The 22,927-nt window shown below is 37.6% G+C and overlaps 1 protein-coding gene across 4 annotated transcripts in view; it reads right to left on the bottom strand.

The window, feature by feature from the left end:
- The window catches only part of RUNX2 (RUNX family transcription factor 2), a 219,645-nt gene that overhangs the window by 41,969 nt on the left and 154,749 nt on the right, over positions 1 to 22,927 (bottom strand). For all 4 annotated transcript variants that reach the window (XM_077161957.1, XM_077161955.1, XM_077161958.1 and 1 more), the window contains exon 6: positions 13,258 to 13,431. In XM_077161957.1, coding sequence (XP_077018072.1) covers positions 13,258 to 13,431 — 174 coding nt within the window. The remainder of the gene's footprint in view (positions 1 to 13,257; positions 13,432 to 22,927) is intronic.

Genomic DNA, 22,927 nt, shown 5'->3' with positions numbered 1-22,927 from the left:
AAAGGAACTCTAGGAAAATGAATTGACTTTCGGAAAACAAGTAGAATTCTATTTTTGGTGCATAAGTTTTAGTGTGAGGAAGCGGAGCAGGAAGAAAGCTTTAAAAAGCCCAGTAAAGGGTATGCATGGAAATTCAGCAATTGCTAATAGCAGGTCTCCTTTTGTAAACACTTCGGTTAAACCTGTGTGAGTGAAGAAGGGCCTGCTTTCCTAAGAATCATGGCAGGGCACGCCATGGACATGGTTTAAACTTCACACAGAGAGCGGAGGAGACAAGTCAACAGGGAAAAGGCCTGAACCACACACAAAGAGATTCTTCCTGTTAGTGCTGCCTGATGCAAAGTGAAAATAAACAGCCAGTAATTTCTTCAAAGGCTCAGCGCATCTGCCGTGAGTACCTACTAAGTTTGGGGAATAGGATACAGTTAGAAAGCCCCACATTCCCATCCCCTTATCCTCTACCCACTTTCTCCCTCACCAATACTCAAATCAGGTGCAAGTATCTTTTTTAGAAAACTGGGATATTTTAAAGGAATGGAGCCTATTTTAAGACTATGCCTCTCAATTGCTATCAGGGCCAAATAAAGTCAATCATCACAACTAGGAGAGGCACATCATTTATAATTTCCTGTCCTAGACTAATTTTGTCATATTATTGTTATTCATAATACAAAACATACAATCATACATAGATTCCAACTTTAAAACAATTTAAATACTAAAATACTTTATAAAAGTATAAAGACTCTTAAATATTAAATTCACTTAATAATTTTTGGCTTGATTGGAAGATTTAAAATGAGCTTTCCCAATACACATCTGGTTCTCTTGACTAAGAGTAAACTCTGTCTTAAAAAAAAAAATTTAAAAAAAAAAAGCCTCCTCAGGGCATCGGAAGAACCCTGGACTGGAGGCTTTGGTACTGACTGTGTATAGTTGTAGACCAAAAACTTAACCTACCCTTTTGAGTCTCACTGTGTTCACCAGTAAGAAGAGAGATTTGGATGGATTATCTCTCAGATCGTTTCCAGGTATAAAATGTTATCATTTTAACCACTCAAAAAAATGGATACCCTATCTTCAGTCCTTTCTGGAGATAACAGTTGCAATAGAAATTACTAAAGCCACAAGGAGCTGATCTGAGGCATGCGAAGATAACTGACAGATGCTGACACTCATGGCACCTGCTATCACAAAATGCTCTGCTCATATCACCAAAAGAAGACACAAAAGCAGGACTCTGCCTTTCCTTCTTGTCCCTACCAGAGGCCTTCTCAAATTGGACCAAGGTGGCTACCAAATCATCTGGTAGGAAGCCAAGCCCCATAGATTCAGAGATCTTTAAACTGATATTTGAGAAAAGAAGCAACAAACGTTTTAGATAAAACTTGATGCCATGTAGGGTACACCAGGCATGACAACAGGGATGTACAGTACAAACAATAGAAAAAGAGGAACTTAGAAAATCTCGGCAGACAATATCAGGGAAGAGAAAGAGAAATGATACACATAGCCATTAAAAAATTCGGATAAGATAAGTTGATGTGAATGTGGTTAACCTAAATATATATTTAGGTTATATATGTGTTGTTGGAATAAAAATTTAGAAAACAACATAGGACTGTACAACACAAACAGTAAACTCGTATTGTAAATGACTGACTAATTAATAGTAAAATTATAAAAATGATCTTCATGATTTATAATAAATATAGCACACTAATGCAAGTTGTGAATAATAGGGTAGTATATGGGAACTCTGTATTTAAAAAAAAAAAGATAAGTTGATGAGATGTGCCTCTTAAGTACCACCAACTTTTGGCTTGATGGGACTCATAACTGTCTTAGATAAAAGGAGCGACATAGCTTGTTTTAAAGAAAACCCAACAGAAAAAGTAAGAGGCTATGGCACGTGTTACACCTAACCTGGCCTTTGCCTTGACATATACTGGACCACAGTGGTGAAGCTAGCAGAGAGAAGAAATAAGCTGCATGAGAGTAGGACTAGAACTTGAGCTATAATTGGGATATGGTACTAGCATGGAAGACTGACCCTTAGTTCAAATCATAGCATTGAAGTGGGTGTATTAAATTCAGGTTCAAATCAAGCTGATGTCAACATCCAGGGGGTCAGATATAGCAGTTAGGGTATTACAGAAAGTCCCCAGGCATGGTGATACCTATTGTCAAATGGATGATGATATCCATGTTTCTAGGAATTGTCTCCTGGTCATTTATTCATTCAAGAAATTAATCGTGTGCCTATTCTGGTATGTGCTAGGTACAATGAATAGTGATGCTGGATAAAGACAGACCTAATCCTTGCCTTCATGGAGTTTACAATTTGGTTGGGGAGACTGACAATCAAATAACCACAGAACTGTGAAAAGTGCTAAAAAAGGAGATGTCCATGGCACTCAAGGAAAGTACAGTGGGGGACTCCAACCACAGAGGATCAGGGAATGGCTCTCTAAAGAAGTGACGATAAAGCCAAGAACTGAAAGACAAGCAGAAGTCCAGCAGGTGAGGAGGTAGGATAAGAGAGTTTTAGGCAAAGGGAACAACATGTACAAAGTGCTTAGGCAGGAAGCAATATAGTAGTTTTTTGAGGAGTTGAGAAAAAGCCAGTGTTGGAACACTGACGAGAGGTTCATAATAGTGTGGGATGACTCTAGAGAGCAGGCAGAGAGGAGCCAACTGCTGGGCCATGCTAGAGGTTTTGGTCTTTGTCCTGAGTGTAATGGAAACTCACTGATGTGTTTTTAAGTTTGGGGTGACATAACCAGATACATATTTTTAAAATCTTGCTCTGACAGCATCATAATTGAATCAGGGCAGAAGTCTAGTCTAGGATCAAGCACATAAGCAAGGGTGTGTAGGGAAAATGGCAGCTGAAGGGTGGGGTCAAAGCCAGTGTTCAGAACAGTGGGAGGCAGGCTTAGGGCACTTAGCTACCTCCACACATCCTCTAATAGTGGGGAGGAGATTCTTGAGAAGCTTCCAGGCTAGATCAAGATTGGCTCCAGAGTAGCAAAGGAAGCCTGAGGTAATGGGCCTTGGGCCCCCAGCTGTGAGTGATCTGGGTGGGGCTCCACTTCATACACTCTGATTCAGGGGTAAGGCCTGGGAATCTGCATTTTCAATGAAAATTAAAAGGTGTGGCTAATATACACCAAAAGTTTGAGAACCATGGGTATAATTTTCACCGATGACAGTTTGAAAGGAAAATTACCCAACACTATTTTGATTTAATCTTCCCTATCAAGAAGAATTATCTTCAAATAGAAATAACAGAACAAACATGCTTAAAAGGAAATTAAGGCCCAAGAGAGGTAAGGAGATAAAGGAGAGCAGCTTGCTGCTTTAAATGAATTCAAGTCTTCACTTCAGGATAAATTATATCCCACTGTATTGCAGGAGTTCATAGGGACTAGTAGGCAAGGGGCTTCTACTTGACTAAGCAGGATCTAAAAGTTTCTTCTACTCATCTTCATTTTGCTCTTTACGACTACTCTCCCACATGACAGCCATCAAATTTTAAAGTTTCCTACATGATATACAGTACTTTCACATTCCCTTACCCCATTTACCATATTCTGAAAATGATGTCGCTATTGGTGAAATCTAAGTTTCAACTAGGTTTGGAGCCATCTTGGTGTTGATTTACTTGCAACCCTCTAAAAACACAAGTCATTTTAAACAGCCTGCCTCCAAAGATCTTTTCACACTTGATCTTCGCAATGAATATCAGAAAGTGGAATGGGTTCACTAAAAGCTTGTTTTACAGGCTTACTAGAACAAAAGATTAGAAGAACGCTCATCTGTGTTTTGTGTATCTTGAGCTCAACAAGATATATGTCATAACTTTTAAGCCAGTCTTGTGGGCCAGATGACAATATATTTAATGTGCTAATTAAAAGGCCTATCCGAAAGTGACTGTTAATATAGGTTATAATTAGCTTTGAGAGAGGTGTTTAGAGGCATTTTCAAGGGCATTTTAGTCCTAGTTCTGTCCAACATATTCATCAAAGTCTTGAAGGCATACAAATAACCTTTCCAAGCTTCAAGATGAGACAAAGTTGAGAGGAATAAACAACACACTGGATGAAGAATCAAAATTATAAAATACGGGCAGGCCATGGTGGCTCAGTGGCAGAGTTCTTGCCTGTCTTGCCGGAGACCCGGGTTCGATTCCCAGTGCCTGCCCAGGCAAAAAAATAAATAAATAAAATAAAATATCCCTAAAGCTAAAAAGATAAGGTGAACGTGACATAATGAAACTGAGTAAGAATTAAAGTTCTGCAGTTATTCAACCGCAAGACAGGACAGGAAAAGCCTACCCTAAGAACAGAGTTTTTGTGGATGGCGAGCTACAGTGTGATGGGATGACAAAAGCTTATACAATTTGGGGATATGTTGCTATAATATTAATAGTTTCCTACTGCCCTGTTCTGACAAGCTAGAGTTTTGTGTTCTCTCAAGGCAGCATCAGACTGGAGCACTGGAGGAGACAGAACAAGGTATGGGACTTCCATCAGTCACATGAGGAATGGTTGTAGAAACTATTAAGAATTCCCCTCTATGCTCAGCCTTGCTGTAAGACACTCTTTTTTCCCACCTGAATCGAAACTTGGATTTCCCCAGATGACAGATATTTCTTCCATACTTTTTTTACTTGACAGATGCTCATTCTCAGGGCCACAAAATGGGATCAACTCCACCTCTGAAGTTTTTCCAATTTTACCATAATTCATCGACCTTCGGGACCTTCCCTCACATTGGTAACTGGCTCAACATCTTCCTTGTTTCCCTAATTTATAGCAAGTCCTAGAGATATCATCACTCACGCTGACCATCGATTACAACATAGTGCACTCCTGCTCCCAAACTGCAACTGCTGCAAGAGATGATCACACAATTGTGCTGACTGGTTTTTCCTGTTATCTCTACCTTCAGCTAGATCCTCAGTGATGCTCAACCACAGTCATTCTCCTTTCCCACCATTCACTCTGATGACAGCACTAAACATTTACCACTCTTCCTAACCCTTTCCTCTACACCCTCACCCCTCCCCAACCGTGAAATTTCACCTTGGGACACTGATGTCTAATTTCACCTCTAATTTCACTTCAGAAATCCGCGGTATCTCAGTTTTCTTATTCACTAAATATGCAGTCACATATGACTGTCTTACTAAATCTGTTTTAAAGACTGTTAAAAGAAACTGTTTTCAAGCAGTTAAAATGGAAGCCCTATACAAAATGAACAAAACCCTAGAAAGAATCTAAGAGTCAAAACTGGTAGTAGTGTAAAAGGATTTTATTCCTATAACACTTTTTTTTTTTTTTTTTTTTAAAGAGAGAGTGAGGAAAGGAAGGAAAGACAGAGAAGGAAGGAAGGATGGAAGGGAAACATTTTTAAACATTTTCTTGTTTTATTATATTTTGTTTGTTTGTTTGTTTTTTACATGGGCTGGGGCCGGGAATCGAACCGGGGTCCTCCGGCACGGCAGGCAAGCACTCTTGCCCGCTGAGCCACTGCGGCCCGCCCCTCCTATAACACTTTTGAATATATTCAAATAAAAAAGGGAAAGAAAATGCTTTGCAAACTGATCATATGTATAACATGTTACCATTGCTGTTATTACCACATGACACCCCTGAGTTTGAAGCCGCAGGTGTCCATCCCTGCTTAAACATCAATATACATCACCAGACCATCCATTGTACCAAACTGCATGCCTGACTTGCCCTCTCCTGCATTAGTTCTGCAGGTTGAATATTTCATTCAAAGTTAGTCTCTCTTTTGATTCCTTTGCGCACAGTCCATTACAAAAGATAAAAGGGGGCAAGAAAGGTCCCTAGGCATCTAGTGAAGTGGTGAATGTATATATAAACTAAAACTAAAAAGAGAAAGATGATGCTTTAGAAAAGAATGGGAGAAAGAAACCAAGAACTTCCTTTGGACAGAGACCTAAAATCTGGCTAGGAATAGACACCTCTTGGTGAAGAATGATAAAGTGAGACATTACATGGAAGATGATTCTTCTTATCACAATTTGATATTAACTATGCTCTTCTATTCCAGTAGAAGAAAATTACAAAGGCAGGGTTTTGCAACTCAAGGAATGAATTCTTCTTAGGACATTATCCCTGTCTACTTTTCAAAAAGTATAGTAAAGTCAGAGCATCTTCGGCTAATCAGGGAATTCCAACCTAGAGAAGTAAAAAAGGAGTACCTTGAAGAAGCTAATCCATGGAAACTGCTAAAAGGTTAAGTAACAACATCCCATGTTGACCCCCAGCCCTTCAAAGGCTACCAATGAGCTTAATCTTCCCGAAAACCATACCAGCTGGACCTGAACTCTGCTCTTCCTCACACAGTGGCTGCCAGGGCCAACTGAATATGAAACAGTGTTTACACATAGGATTTGGGCACTTTTGTCATAAGTATTGTGACCACCAATCTCCTCTAAAAAGATTTCCTGCTCACACATGTGCATGGCAGCAAATTTACCTTGCTATCCTGCTTGAAAGATCTTAAAGGAAGAAGATAGGGCAAGATTTGCCAGAAAGTAAAACAGCACCGCCAAAGTAAAAAAAAAAAAAGTACTTCCAATAACCTGCCACTGAAAGTGATGATTTCAGTTTTTTAAGACTCGGGTTCGCCTCTAAATGAGCTGTACCACAGTGGTGGGACAATGTGAGACCTCACTTTCCACGCCCTGCATTACTGCTGGCACTGACAGCACCCTACAGCCATTCTTCCTACTCACCAACAGTCACTGGGTTCATCTTTCTCATACTCACAGCCACCACCACCCCACTCCACACCACTACACCCTCCAATTTGTTTCACACTGAAGAATCATGGTCATTTGGCATTCAAATAGAAAAGTAATTTGAGACACAAGCTACTCAGTTGTACTTTCCCATTTCTCAAAGGATTATGCCAGTAAATATTTCAGTGAGAGCACAGAGGACACAGACCCGGGACAGCCAAACATACACAGCTTAATCCCACCTGGCTAAATTGGCCGGGTTTCTCTTAATTTTTAAAGGAGCCCTATTTGCAAAAGAAAAACAGAATTAGGAGTATGGGTGGAACCTATTTTGCTCAGTCAAGGTAACTGCTGAGAAGATTTTTATTATTTTATGTGATGTCTGAAAAGCTGTTTTTTCAAAATGTTCCTAAAAATGTTAGCTTGAATATATGCCTCAGATAATTGTAATTTAATCATTAAGATGACCATTATAGTGGATTTTAAAGTATAATTTAAATATTCCTAATGCATCCCTTTTATGGATATATTATCTCTGAGGATCCTAAATAAAATACAATAGGGAGAAGAAAAAGAAATTAGTCTCTTAGGACACATGTCACTTAGATTGTAAGAAACATGGCCAATTGTGGGGAGGAAGATGACTGTCCTGCTAAGAATCTGAAATTCACAATCAACTGTAATTGTTGAAAAGACCTCTGGCAAGTCATTTCTTGAATAATTAATTTCTTCTACCTGTAAAATACATAATTTTCAGAACCGATTTAAAGTTTTAATAGGAACTTTGTACAAAACCAGTTTTTAAACGGTAAAAAAAAAGAAAAAATAGTCATTAGGTATCAAAATGAGAGGAAGCTGAGCAATAACTGAAATATATTTCAGCCTCTCTAAGGCACATGATGATTAACAGCACCGACCCTGAAGCCATGAAGACCTGTGTTTACCTCCTACTAGTTGTAAGTGGGACCTTGGACAAATTATTTAGCTTCTCTGAGCTTCCACATTTGAAAATGGGCATAATAATAACACCAATCTCATACAGTCCTTGTGAGGAGTATATGGGATAACCTCTTATAACAATGCCTGACACATGATAAGCAATGAATAAATGGTATCTCATAGCAATTCAATCATATAAGTACTAGAAAAATAATGGATCACACTAACTGAAGAAGTTGATAATCCATTCATTCAGTCATCACCTGACCAAACGTCACCAAGCACATTCTAGGAAATACATACAATTTAAGACACTGGGGACAAAAAGATGAATAAAACATGGCCCTAGACTTATAAAGCTCAAAGTCTAACAAAGGAGACAGATGTGTAAACAAATAACTGTTGCCATGTGATACAATCAAGGTTTGTATAAGGTGGTAAAGGAGCCTTAATCAGCTTGGTAAGCTGGAGGAAGACTAATAGGGGTGGCGGCATTTGAACCGAGTTTTGAAGAAAGAATAGAAATGTTTGAGTGTAAAATCAATATAAGAAAGGGTGTCAGAGAGAGGGAAAAGCATGAAGTATTATGCCGCATTTTTAAATCCAAAAGAAACAGCAGATTCAACTTCAAATGAATTGTACATTTAAAAAGGAGAAAGTCACTGTAAATAACACAATGGTTATCTATCTATGTAAATAACACAATATCTAGCAGCCTATGAGGAAGGGTCAAGAATCCAGTCCTTATACAACTATGTGATGATATTGTGAGTCACTGATTGTTCACCAAGTATGAAATGTTTGCATGTTAAGAGTGCATTTGTATGTTATCTATAAATATACTGGAAGGAAGGGAGGGAGGGAGGGAGGGAGGGAGGAAAAGGAACAAGAATCCAGTCCTGGGTAAAGGGCCACTGCAAATGAGGGTCTGAAGCCAGGAAAAAACTTCCTATGTGCTTCTTTCCTGCATCTACATATAAGGAAAATTAACTTTCACTGTGTGCTATAAAGAAACAACCATAAAGGGTATTTTTTTTTTAAGAACTGAGAATCTAAAGCAACCTTTAAAAGAGAAGAGAAAATCGCTGAAGGAAATCATGCAACCTAGGATGGGGCAGGAGAGGAAGCCCCCCTCGAGCAGTATCAAGGGAAGTTTTAGAGGCTGTTGTAGGAGCAAGAATCTCAAGTCTCTTTTTCTAGCATCCTCTTCTTTACTCCACATGACTGCCTCTCTGAGTCCCTCCCCCCTACAATCTCACCCTCCCGGAGTCTTCCCTATGTTAGTAAGTGGCACCACCACGCTGTAGTTACCCAGGCTTAAAACCCTGAAGTCCTGACTTTCTCTCACCATCAGCAAGAGCTGTAGGCTCTCTATTAAAAAAAAACCAAAAACCTAGAATGCTTCCACATTCTTCCATTTCCATTGCTACCATCTTTAATTTTCTCTTGCACTACACTGCAACAGCTTCCTGAATGATAGCCCTGCTTCTACCATTGTCCTCTTTTAATCCATACTTCACACAGCATCTAGAATTATTTTGTAATGTAACAATGTTATTCCTTTATTGAAGTTATTTAAGATTATCCGAACTCTTCAATAGCTCCGCACTGCAATCAGAACAACCAAACTCAGACTATTCATAATCTAACCCCTGCCTATTATTTCCTTTATCATTTCCCTTGTTTGCTACATTCCAGTTACACAGGCCTTCTTCCATTCCCCAGGAGACACCACATTCATTTCTTCCTAAGAGCCTTTGGGTGAGTATTCCCACTGCCTAGGATGCCATACTTCAGAAATTTTCAAAGTTCTTCAAAGAACCTTTCCCAAATTACCAGTCAAAATTAGCATCTCCTCCTACCAAAGTTGTTCCCTATTACAATTCCCATTTCATTTTCTCATAGCACTTATAATTATCTGAATTTATCCTGTATGTAATCTTAGTATCCATTTGTTTATTGAATGTACCCTTACTAAAACAAATTTCTTGTAAGCAGAATTCCTTGAAGTGTCCCTCCTGTTCGCTTATATTAGTGCCTGACAGACAGGAAGCACTCAATAAATATTTTTGAATATTTTGAATGAATGAATGATAGAATAGCAGTACCTGATCCTCCCACAAAAGTTAGATGAATGTTCTAATCCACCAAATCCAAGTGCCTGAATCAGCATCTATTTTTAGGTGTAGCTGACCTATCCAAAGACTGCTGAGTTTAAAATAGTGGCTATCTTGGGAGATATCTCCTAACATAGTAGCCTTACTCCACTGTTATCACCACATTCTAAACCAAAAGAAATAGAGGTTTGTGACAATCTAGGTGTCTCCTGGCACCCAGAGACAGGCAGCAGATGTCTAAATGATAAAGAGAGGTACAAAGGAAGTAACTTCCTCAGGAAGCTGTGGGGAGGCCATGGGCCCCCCAGGCAGTACACCAGCTATTAGAAACTTGAACACCACGGGACCAGCACTGAGAAGCCACCCCACCACAGAGCTAGAACCTCTACCCTAGGAATTGTGAGACATTGGACAAGGCTAATTATAAAACACTAAATGCTTATGACTTCCTCAATTTATATAAATGTATGTAGTCAATTAGAGAAGTTAATTCTAATTTCATTTGGCTTTTCTGGGAGTGGAACTTGCTTTAATGTTAGCAAGTAGGAGGATTACTGGTAACTATACAGCTGTGATCATTATCTGCAGTTTTGGGGTAAGAGCCTGAGATATCAAGAGTGCAGAGCCAATGACAGATAACTTGGAACCTTTTGTTACAAATACCTTCATCCAAATGCAAATGTGGCATATTGCAAAGAAATTACAAAATCCATTATAGACATGAGTCATATGCAGAATTCAAATTTAATCATGCAATTATGTAGATCCTAAACTGAAATAAAAACCATAGAGGTTTAACTACATAAGTGTTATATTAAAATGTGATTCCTGCTGTTATTATTCATCACCAGGGTACAATATCACCCTGGAACAGTAAATCAAAACAATTAACGCTAATAATAAAGGCATGATACCCCAGCCTGTTTGTACTGATTTCTTCTCATCTGAATTTCCATTCCTTCAACATTTCATGAGAAACTACTACCATGCTAGGCACAAGAGAAAATAAATTCCTATAATAACTCCCTCAAAGAATTTTCACTCTAATAGGGTGAAAAAGGGCAATCTATAGAAGCTATAAAAATAAAGTAAATTCATGTAAGCTTAGAGAAGGTTAGGTTACTTCTAGATGAAGATTCTAGGACTTTTTTCCTGAAGGAAATAATATATGGTTTGACTTTGAAGAATGGGAGGAATTTTACCAACAAACAGAGATGAATAATCTAAGCAAAGGGGTTCAGAGAGAAAGCACAGAGTGTTCTCGAGGAACAAAAGCTTTTATAGTCTGGGACACAATGTACAGATATGGAAGGCTGAAAAGGATACCTGTCTCTTCAATTAGACTTTAACTCAAGGATAGCACTTTTCTTCTCTTCACCATGACACCTACACATAGCAGACTCTTAAATCATATTTATTTACATAAACAAGAAAATTAAACCAGAGATAATTTTTGAAATCTTCCTAGTAATCAAATAATTTAGTCATGAAACTGGCAAAATATATGTAAGCCATAAAGGAAAGTATTTAAGAGATTTAAAAAAACATTAAATCTATTCCATTTACTTTAAAGTTGCTGCTGTTACAGGTATTCTTGAGTTTTCCTAATAATTTAGGTCATGGTAAAACTCTGCATGTGGTTGGCTACGGGGAGATATGTGTTATCTCACGAACAATATACGAGCACTTATAGAAAGTTACATGGGTGGCACAAATGTATGTGTGCATCTACATTTTTGAGAAAATGTTTGAGAAAAATTATAGGGTCCAATGCCTTGTGGATGTTTAAACAATTTAATATAAGAAGAACATATCCACAAGTCAATTCTAGTTATGTAATCAAAAAATGCAGAGCTAATACTCTTGCAGTATAAAGATTCTAGGAAGCTATCAGTATTGAGAAATTAACTCATTTTATATTTTCATTTTTAGAAATATATCCAGCAAATCTGCTTGCTGGATATATTTAATTAATATTTAAATATGATATGATGGAATTGCAGTATGGTATTATATATGAAAAAACCTACCGAGCTAGGAGTCAAGACACCTAATTCTGCTCTGTCACTAAGTCGCTGTGCAATTGCAAGTTAGTCTGAATTTCACACTTGCATTTTTATCAAGGATGTACATCTAGTGGGCACATTAACCTTCTGATCACTACATATCAACGTTTAGAATTTTATTTAGGCTAACACATGGGCATTCTTCACAGAACACTAAAGTTCTTCCGTGTAACAGAAATCTGGTTCTCTTCAATGTTTAGATATTTTATCTTTATGAATCTATATTATTCTTTAAAATATATATTTGTGCATACCCATATATTCATACTAGTACACATATATCCACAGAAAGTGAAACTTACTCTAAGCAAACATCCAAGAATATATTTACCTGATATGGCCAGGAAAGAAGGAGAGGTAGGTCTGGAGTTTATAAGCAATTTTGTTTTGACATTATTTAAGGGCACTCAAACTTAACCACCATAAACAAAAAAAAAAGCCATTAGGAAATATCTGTATATAAGGTTTACTGTAAGTTTTGTTTTGAGATATTTTCCCTCTATCCTAGTCCACCTCTGCTAAATGATCGCAACTAGATGACGTGTAGATTTCCTTTCAGCTCTCAATATTTGTGACCTGCTAATTAAAGATCTATGATAATTAACACACTCTCTTGTCACTATGACCTAAAAGCAATCAGACTAGTCTTCAAATAAGATCTGTTTTTGCACAAGTGGGGCAGAATAAAAAAGAGTTTGAGATCTTAATGTAACAAACATGAATTATTAGTCTGTAATGTAATGCTGATGTTAGTTTTTAAGAAGAAAGGTAAAGTAGTTTTTAAGAAGAAAGGTAAAGCTTACCAGAATATATAAAGAGAAATGTTGCATGAGGCACTAAAGCTAAATGTGAATCAGAAGTGAATTCTGTATGCCCGATGAGCTACTCATTGACCATGCATTATAGCTAATAATCAAAACTTCCTGTTAGCCCTGGGCAATACTCAAGCAAACTTAATGAAATGAAACTTAATGCGCAAGAAATTTAAGCCCAAACCTGAGATGCTAACACTAATTTTGTAATAGTGAAGGTGTGATGTTTTGCCTTGTACCACCTGGACACAATAAAGAAACTTATAACAAACATTCTCCCAAAGAACATAGTTTTTACTATTCCACTAGTATGCAGACTGGCATTGCTGCACAGTACAGCATTAGTAGAAATTTTCCCATACTTTGATACCAAAGTATATCAGAATTTGTTTTTATAAAAAACAAGGTGGTATATTTGAGTCTTGATTCTTTAATAATAAGCCATTTCACAGCTCCAGAAGTTTTGAACACATCTCATCTGACAGCCCCTCACCCCCAGCCTGCCAGAGTCTGTGCAAGTGAAACCTATGAGTCTGTCTTACCTGTAATCTGACTCTGTCCTTGTGGATTAAAAGGACTTGGTGCAGAGTTCAGGGAGGGCCGTGGGTTCTGAGGCGGGACACCTACTCTCATACTGGGATGAGGAATGCGCCCTAAATCACTGAGGCGATCAGAGAACAAACTAGGTTTAGAGTCATCAAGCTTCTGTCTGTGCCCTGGAAACAGCAAATCATAAAATAAAAGCATATTAATTAACTGAACAATTGATCATGCTAAATAGATATGTGAACATACATACTAGGGATTTAAGCCAAGGAATTATCAATACTGATATTTATAAAGTCATATCTCTATGATGCCTTCTATTTCAAATTGCTTTATAAGCGTTATGTGGTGGCAAGTATTCCTAATTCTATTCCACAAATGGAGAAGCTGAGGTTCCTAGAGGACAACTTGGGAGTCAAGCAGCAGTGGAGAGGCTGGGATGCTAGGGCTTAAGAAGACCTTTCTGGTAGCTGCATCTAGCCCTCTGACCCTCTCAATGAAAGAATGGGAAAGGCAAGTACATATGGGGGGTTGCCTGTTTTTTTTCACAAAGGAGGAAACCTCTAACAGTTCAGAGAGTCTGTGCATGTGAAATGTACCATCCCAAAATGAGGGCAGAAATGGAGACATCAGTGAGGTTGGGATGGTTATGGATCAAACATGTTTGTGAAAAGGAAATTACCACAATGAACAGAGTGATTTTTTTCTTTTTTATATTACAACTATAACTTACTGAGTGAGAATTTTCTCTTAAAAAAATCAAAACTCAAATCTTGAACCCCTTTAAGAGGAAAATAAAAAGAAATATTGCCTTTTAATTTTCAGGCAAGGAAAATTCTCACAATCCTCATTGTGATGTGCATGCCAAAGCCTACAGTGCATGATAGACTAAGTTAGATCCAAGAGAATGCTTTTTTTATTTTTAAATCTAGTACTGTGGTTTTGTAAAAGAAATTGAGAAATATCCTTTGGGTTAAAAATCGTGAATGTGTGAATTCATTATTTTAAAAGAATAAGCTTTCTGTCTTTTAGTTTATCCAAGCCTAAATATTTAAGGAAATTCTGAATATTAAAGGGATATGTAAATTAAAATATACACACGGTATTAAGACTCTAAAAAAATCATCAAATAATTCTTAACAGGGGACCATAGTATTGTCATAGTGCAAGCGTAAATAGAAAAACATCTGAATCTTGGTGGGCATCGGTTAAGTAAAAATCTGGAGGGAAACAAGTGCAATGCCTAAAATAGAAACAGAAATATACTGTGGATTTCTTCCTCCATATTCCGTACCAGTGAGGCCCCCTTATGGGACCAAAATTTTAATAAAATATTAAGTAACTGAAACTAATTCAAACAAGAGCCACTAAAATGATGACTAGGTTTAGAATTTGCCCACTGAAGAAAAGCTATAGGAATTAGGGATTATTATCCATAAAAGAAAAAAAAGAGTGAAAACCTTGAAAAAGGATTAAAAGCCTTCAAGAAAAGGAAGGGTATGGGTAGTGAGAACAACTTGCCTTCCACTCAGTACAGGACAAGAGGAATGTATCAGGATAGGGTTAAATTGAACATTAGAATTTCCCAACTATAAGCTGTCCTCATAAGACAAATTCCTTATTTTATTTGCCCCAAAATGTATTTTCCTGTCTCCTTTTTCATTACCTACCCAACCCAAAGAAAACAGACAGGAAGCCAAGGCTTGGTAATATGAGTGTAGCTGTCTCCACAGCCAAACATGTTCCAACTAGGCCCATTAACTGAAATGCACCTACCACCCTACTTCCTGCCAATAGAAGCTTTAGGCATCTGTGATAACACAGGGCCTGGAGAAGAAATGATCAGGAAAAACCATGGGAGCTCACTATTTATTGATGATTGTTTTTCCCTCCACTTAACGAACTTTTATCCAGATTACAAATGAATTTTAGAACTCTAAAGGATCTTTAGAGATTACCCAAAACAGCTCCTAGGCCCGAGATAAGTAAATTGTCTTGAGATGAAGCAACTGAAGCCTACAGAGGTTGATCAACTAGCCTGTGGTCCTCAGCTGTTGACTAGCAAAGCCTGAAGTAGGATACAAATCTAGTCCTAGTTGATTGGGCTTTCGACTTATCATGTGGCCTCATCAATGTTGAAATTCTACATTTCTCTTCTTTCCCTCTCCCAGCTGCTACAGAAGATTGAAAATATCCAGGCAGACTGAGAAACCTAAGAATTAAGCACAGTGAGGTGCCAAGGCTGGTTTTCCATGCAAGCAGCAACAGCAGCAAGGATTCAATTACAAAGTTAATAGCTCACTCATTACCCTAAACAAATGGCTATAGCCTAACACACCAAACTTCTATCAACACATCTTGCTGGGCATAACTAGTTTCATGATTAGGGTATTATACAGTACTTGTCAGTTAGATTCATGGAGTCTGTTCCTCACACACACTCAAAAAAAGCATAGGTGTGGTGTTGATACAGCTGTAAACATTAACAAGAAAGCTTATGGAATTGTCCTGGAAGTTATTTTTTTAATAGACCATATTTCTGGAATGGCAGATTCCCTGAGGGCTAAGGCTCCTAAAACATGCATGGCTCCTTTATTCACTGGGGCTTTATATGGGCCATGGGTCATAAGAACATTTAAAGAGCTTTGCCTCTGCTTTCTACAGGCTTTTCATTAGGTTTCACGGAGATCGTATGAGATGTGAGTTCAGTGTGTGGATGGTACAAATACACTTTTATTTTCTCTTAGCCCAGTGCTTCAGAAAAGAATAGGAGGTTGTAGGCAAGAATAAAGAACTTGGAATACCACTGGTAAGGTGAAATTATAAAAGCCTCCATAACCTTTTAGGAATTATCTTCAAAGATGTACTACTAAGTACTTAAAGACACTCTGGAGGAGCTCAGGGTGCACCCATCTTCCTACGGGTGCATATATACAGAAAATACATACTTTTTTTTGTTGTGGTAGAAATCTTCTACCACCACAACTACCACCACAACAACATTCCTACAGTACAATGAAAAGCAAAAGCAGAACAGGTTCATCATCTTTAATCTATGACAAGTACCTTGTACTACTCAACTATAACAGGGTAAACCTTGAATGATGGGCTGAAAGATGATGTACCTAAATCCTTAGCACCCAAGAAATCAAGAACATGGGACACAAAGGTCGCACTGACTTAAGTTAGAGACAGGGTGCTCTGCCATAGTGGAAGGAGGTCTAAGCTTCATCCAAAGGGCCAAAGGGTGGCATTTCCAAAAAGAAGGAAAGTATAAAGAATGGAAAACACCTGGGTTATATTTGAGACTCCTTGTATATAAAAGCTCGGTCTTGGATCCTCTTCCACAGCTGCATTTCCTCCCTAAATCATTGGTTCTCCACCATGGGAAAACTCCCCATGGAAAAATATGGATGCCCAGGCCCTACATCAGATCAATCAAAGCAGAATTTCTGGGTGTGGATCCTGGGGAAAGATATTTTAAAAAGCTTACCACATGATTAAATGTGCAGCCAGGGTTGAGAACTACTGTCTAAGATGACCTCACAGTCTCTTCCCTTAAATGCCACCTACTCACACCTACAACTCCCACTTTTCCAGGTTTAGGCCAGATTTCAGTCCAGAGTTTCAGGTTTGTTTGTCCCAAAGCTTATTTGACATTTTCCCTGTGATGTCTCAAAGACATCTTAAGTGCAGTATATTCAAGAAAAATTATTGATTCTTCTCCTAATGCCAACAAAATCCTATTCCTCTCTAAAAGTTATTCATCTTAGAAAACAGCACTAGCCACTCAGTTGCATAAGCCAAAAAACCTAGGCATCTTCCTTGATTTCTCTTTATCTCTCATTTCCCATATCTAATATATTACTAAGTCCTGTCATTTCTATCTTGAAAATATATTACAAATCTACTCGGGTGTCTCAATTTCCACTGGCACAACTCTCATCCAGGACCACATCAGTTTTCTCTGGATATATGCCATTGTCTAATTTTCAGTTTCCCCATCCTGGAGCCTTTTCATATTCCTGAAATCCTCTCTCTCTGGCTCTTTCTATGGCACTCTTCTTCTCATTTTTCAGACCTCAGGGTGAACATGGTTTCCTCTGAGAGACCTAGCCTGTCCATCTAACCAGAGTACGTTCCCAGCCCATTTGAGCAGACCTCTGTTTATTTCTTTTATCTGTTTATTTCTTTTATAACAGTTACCATATCTGTATTTATCTGTTTCCCCTGCAAGACTATAAGTCACATAAGAATGAGTGATCTGCTTTATTTACCAGGTGTATCCTCACAATCTAGTTCAGTACCTGCTGTATAGTAGGTACTCAATAAATGTTTGTGCAATAAATGGATGAATGAATATTCACCTCCTTTGGATAAACGCCTTGGTTGAGAGAAAAAAATTCTGCCCAAGATATCATATTATAATACTATCATTTCCACAAAAACCCTTATGGTTCTATAACCTAGTAAATCCAGTGGGAAATCCTTTCTTTAGAAAACAAGATTCTATTGGTGCTTCCTAAGAAATTTTACTAAAGTACCTCCATTTAAGTGAAAGCTTTCTTTCTGAGCAATGCATTCACTCTCACTATAACTCTTAAGGATTGTTGAAAGTACTTAGAATCATAGAACTGAAAGGGATAAGAGACACTACATTTAGAACAATTTAGTACTTATTTTATAGATGAGGACCCTGAGTTCCTGAGAGGGGAAGTGATTTACCCAAAGTCACACAGTGGCAAGACTAGAACTCAGGTCTCCTGATTCCTGGTCCAGGGCTCTTTTGCCTCTCATTGTCAACCAGCTTATTTTAAATTTTAACAGTGCAGCATCAGTCATACAGGGAAAAGCATGATTACAAGTGAATTTTAAAATGGAAAATAAAAGCAGTTTTCAAAAAAAGACCTCTTTCAAAAAGTTTAATATGTTTGACTGAATATGATTTTTGTTGCAATAAATTCAGGGGCACAGAAGAAAGCATGATCAAAAGGTCACAGTATTCACACATCCTTAGAGCAAAGATGCATGAGGAACTGTTAAGCCACTAAGCAAGTCTAGCCAATCATCCTATTCTTCCCTACCCAGCTCTTTTAGTCCAAGTACAACTCTTGAAATTAAGGGTTTTAAAAATAACTAAATGGCACAACCAACTCACAATGAAAGTTAGTATAATGCCATTATAACTTCTGCTTTCAAAAACCATGCATCTAAAACCCATATGTAAAGACCCTCAAAATATGGGATGTAAACTAGGAACATAAACCCGCCTCTGTGATGTGATTCATTTTGCCCATTTAATAAATTGATTGACAAGAGTTAAGTGGCTCCCCAGCCAGAGAGTCAAAATGATATGTACAACATTCACAACACAAGGCACTGCATCAGCTAGAATGCTCCTTCTGAAGGATGCCAAGATGCACTTAGCAAAAAAAAACAAAAAAAACCCACCTTTCATGAACAGCACAATATGCAATATCTGGCCCTCCTCTGTATGGCATCATAGGGTCATTGCTGATCACTAGGGCATGACGCTTGCAACTCACCCTTTTACAGTAGTATTTTAAATCTGCCTTAAACACTCACTTCTTTTATTATGGAATTACTTGCATCCTGGGTATCATAAGGATACAAATTTTAAATAAAATAATGTTGAAAGACAGATCTTAAATGGAACATCAATAAGGAACCTGTAATATGGTCACATTTGGGTCAGTTAGTCAGTCAGGCTAGTATGTATTGCAAATCTACTATCTGTGAGTCACACTAGATATTGTAAGTAGGAGGGAATAGAAAATACGTAAGAGAATGTCCTTGACCCTGTGTGACAGGGAAGAAAGGTAAGCAATTAAATATAACCAAAAAAAGATTATGGTGAGGGCAATAATTAAAATGCTATGTTTTGGGGATCAATTGAGAAAACTTGAATGTGGACTATTTAAAAAATATTAAGGAAGTAATACTTTGTATGAGTATGTAAGAAAATATTCTTATTTTTTAGAAGAACCGATTCATAAGGTAAGTGGTTAAATGATATTATGTCTAGGACTGGCTTTAAAACATTTCAGCAAAATAATAGATGAAACAAATATGGCAAACAATATTAATCATAAAAGGAGGTAATGGGAAATATATGGGAGTTTATTTAACATAGTCTCTACTTTCATATATGTTTGCAAATGTTCACAATAAAAAATGGGAAAAATAATAAAAGTACTATAGGAGGTAGCAACTGATTTTGACTGGAAGTAAAGAGAAAGCCTTCACTGGTAAGACCATCGTGCCTACCATAGAAAGTTGAGAGAGATTTTGATAAGCAGAGAAGGAAAGATTTGAAAGGCAAATGACAGAAACATGATAATAAATGTCTTGTAAGACAAGATGATGCTAAACATATATGTGACATCAGTCTAAACAGAGGCACCCATTCCTCAAATTACTTGACACCTCCAGATTTACAACTATACATGATCTCTTTTAAACTATGCAATACATATGTGAATCTGCGCTTTCAAGAAAGATCTTTTTATATACTGACCAATAATAAGATACTCTGGCAGCTCATGAGCCTCCTCTGCCATGCATTGGGGCTTCCCTAGAGGAGTGGGATGGCTGGGGAGACATTTATTAATTTTGCAGTCACCAAGGATATGGCAGAATGAGATCTGGTCCAATACTCTAGGGTTCAAGCCATGGGATATAACAGTTAAAGAACGCCACGAACATGGTCATAACATCCTTTAAGTGAAAATGAAGAAAGGAGATGACTTGCATCAAAATTACCATTTTTCAGGGTAAATTACTTATATATCAACAGAGCTGATATTACACAGAAGTTCTGGGAAAAGAGTTCTTCAGTTCTGATCTCTGTACTCTGAAATGGAACATGAAGAGGGCACAGGGAGCAGGGTCCACTAATTTTAATTTCAGTTCCAAATGAAATTATTTGGAATTTTACTACTAAGGATGAGCTTTAGTGGATCTTACAGAGTTGCATTATTTTTAAGTAAAAATAATAGAATGGGGAATATTACAGACTCCAGTAAGTTCTTAGGGAAGCCACGCAAAGTTTTGATCCAAATATTTTATAGCTATTGAGGCTCTAGATTTAAAACCTTGATTTTCAGCATTCCTCGATACCTGTGAGAATACAAACACTACTGACAAAAGTGAAATTCTCCTCTGTTTACATTCAGAAGTCTACATTTCACCAGTGGCTATAGTAAAGTCTAGATATCAAAAACTTATACATGTACTTAAGTAATATTTAGTTAAGACCCCTGCCCCTCTCCCACACTCACAAACGTGTCCCATCCAGAATCTTCTCTGATTTACATGCTACCATTAATATTACCATTTTATATTCCCCCCAGAATCAAAATCCAGCTTAGGTTTATTTCTCCCAACTCCCTTTTACAGACCCCATCATCCAGCATTCCTACAATATGAACCTCAGCTTTCCATTCTACTCTATAATAACTCTAAAGCTCTTGCCTGTACTAATATACCCAAAGAACAGCCTGGAATGTTAGAAAAGACTCCAACTATTCGTATGACCACAGGAAGGAATTTAACGACTTCTCTGGGCCTCAGTTTTATTTCCTCTACCAAAAATGAAGGGCTAGTTTCCATAAATTCAAACGTCCTTTCAGCCTCAAATCCTAACATTCATGTTACTTACTGATCAAATGTTTCCCTTGTCTTCCTCTATCTATTGAATTAAATAGAGCCCCCCTCAGCCCAGCAAACAAGCACCTGGAAAATATGGTTCCAGTGTGCCTGGTCATTCTCATTTCCAATGACCACAACTGTCATGCTTCCAGCTTGTGCTCAACTCCCACTGGACTAACCACAGTTCTTCAAGAAGGCCTGTGCCATTGCCTCTACCCATCATCTCCATTTGGTAAAATCCCTCCCCAGTCTCAATTTGATCATCACATTGTTCTGTTTTTTTCTATTTCTAGGGCCTTAGTGATCCCTCTGGTTTTTATCTCAGGAGGGTGTGGGCAGCTACAACTGTTTTCTGTCTACTACATGTGATTATGCTTAATTATAGTAGGCATTCAGTGAGTATTAACTTACTATAAATTGACAAAATATTTATACATAAGTTCAAATCCTATTATCTTAGATTCTCAGATTCTCTGAGACTTGACTGTGAATCCCTTGAGGCCAAATGTCATATCTTATGTTCATCATGTAACTCGGTGCCTAGGTATAGAAAAGGTACACAACCAGTTGAAGAAATTGATAAATAAGAACATGGATAAATTTAGTATTATCTCTTCTTTTGTCCAGTAAAACACGGAAAGGAAAAAAAAAAAAAAGCCTGGCTATTGGGAAACATTTCCCACAGTAAACTTGATGAGTCTACAATCTTTGCTGGGAAAGGCTGCTGAGTCATCTTTTTTCCTAAGAGTATACTGTCTGGTTCAGGTCAAAAACTATTTCTGGAATAGAATAATGAAGTGGACCAAGAAATTGTCTTCATGTTTAAGGCCTCTGGCTCTTCTGAGCCACTGGAAACTAACAACCAAACAATATGACATGTGATAGGACCCCAAAGCTCACACAGCATGGCCTGTGAGAGGAGACAGCCCTCAAGCAATATTAGTGTGTGGCTTCAGACTGAGGACAGGGATCATAAACAAATCTCCTTCCAGGAGATTCTTCTCTGGTGGTATTTCAAATATGAGCTAGCAGAGCTTCTCTCTAAGGGCCCCCCCCCCCTTACTATATTAACGAATTTCTAAAGGAAAAAAAAAACAACATAATTACTACCACATATCTTCAAGAACCTCTTTTCAGCCCTTGAATAATGAGTCAGGCATGTAGGATTCAGTTTATCAAGGAAAAAGAGAAGAGCAATTTCACCCAAGAGAGCAGGTCTGAAGCTTTTCCAGTCTCTTGGGTAAAAACATAATTATGGAAAGAAAAATATAATCTACTCAAGGGACATAATTACATGGTTGAGCCATAGACTCCATAGAAATATTCTAGGAACTCCAGTTCATAGAAAAAAATGTTAAAAGCTGAATTTGTTTTCTTTTAATAATAAAAGGCACCAGTTTTAGATCAGTGACTAAAAAGTTCAGTCTTCCAAACTCATACGTAGTCATTTTTTAAATACAATCAGATGGGCAAGGGTGATTATTGAAGGCCAGCTCCTGTCTCAATTTATGATTAAAAAGTTAAAGTATTCAAAATCTTTCAATAAATATGCAAATAAAAAATTGTGAAATATTAATTTGCATGTCTATAAATGCAAGATCTTTTTAAGTTTTAGATTTTAGACTGTGGCAAATCACAAAGGTGAAAAAATAAAATATCTGGAAGAGAGGACAGGGCTATCAGGCATGCCAATATCAATCACATGGCGGACATTAAATTCTAACAAGTAAATACTTAGAGTGTAAGTTCTTTTTTGAAATAATGGACTCAAAAAACTTGAGGCATCTAAAGAAAAAGAAACTAATGGAAAGTGAGAAGAAAAAAGAGGATAAAAATAATTTAAGAAAGACCAGGTGAAAGCATAATGAAAATATAAAAAAGATACAAGTAATATTTTTGCAGGTAGGGAAAAAAGAGCTGACAGGGAATCTGACTGACTTCACTGTAGCTCCTCTTCCATCTCTTAATACATCTCTGATCTTACTATTGTCTCTT

Source organism: Tamandua tetradactyla, chromosome 5 (genome assembly GCF_023851605.1).
Source record: "Tamandua tetradactyla isolate mTamTet1 chromosome 5, mTamTet1.pri, whole genome shotgun sequence".
In the NCBI taxonomy this organism is placed as follows: domain Eukaryota; kingdom Metazoa; phylum Chordata; class Mammalia; order Pilosa; family Myrmecophagidae; genus Tamandua; species Tamandua tetradactyla.
This window is presented reverse-complemented; position numbering and strand designations above follow the sequence as displayed.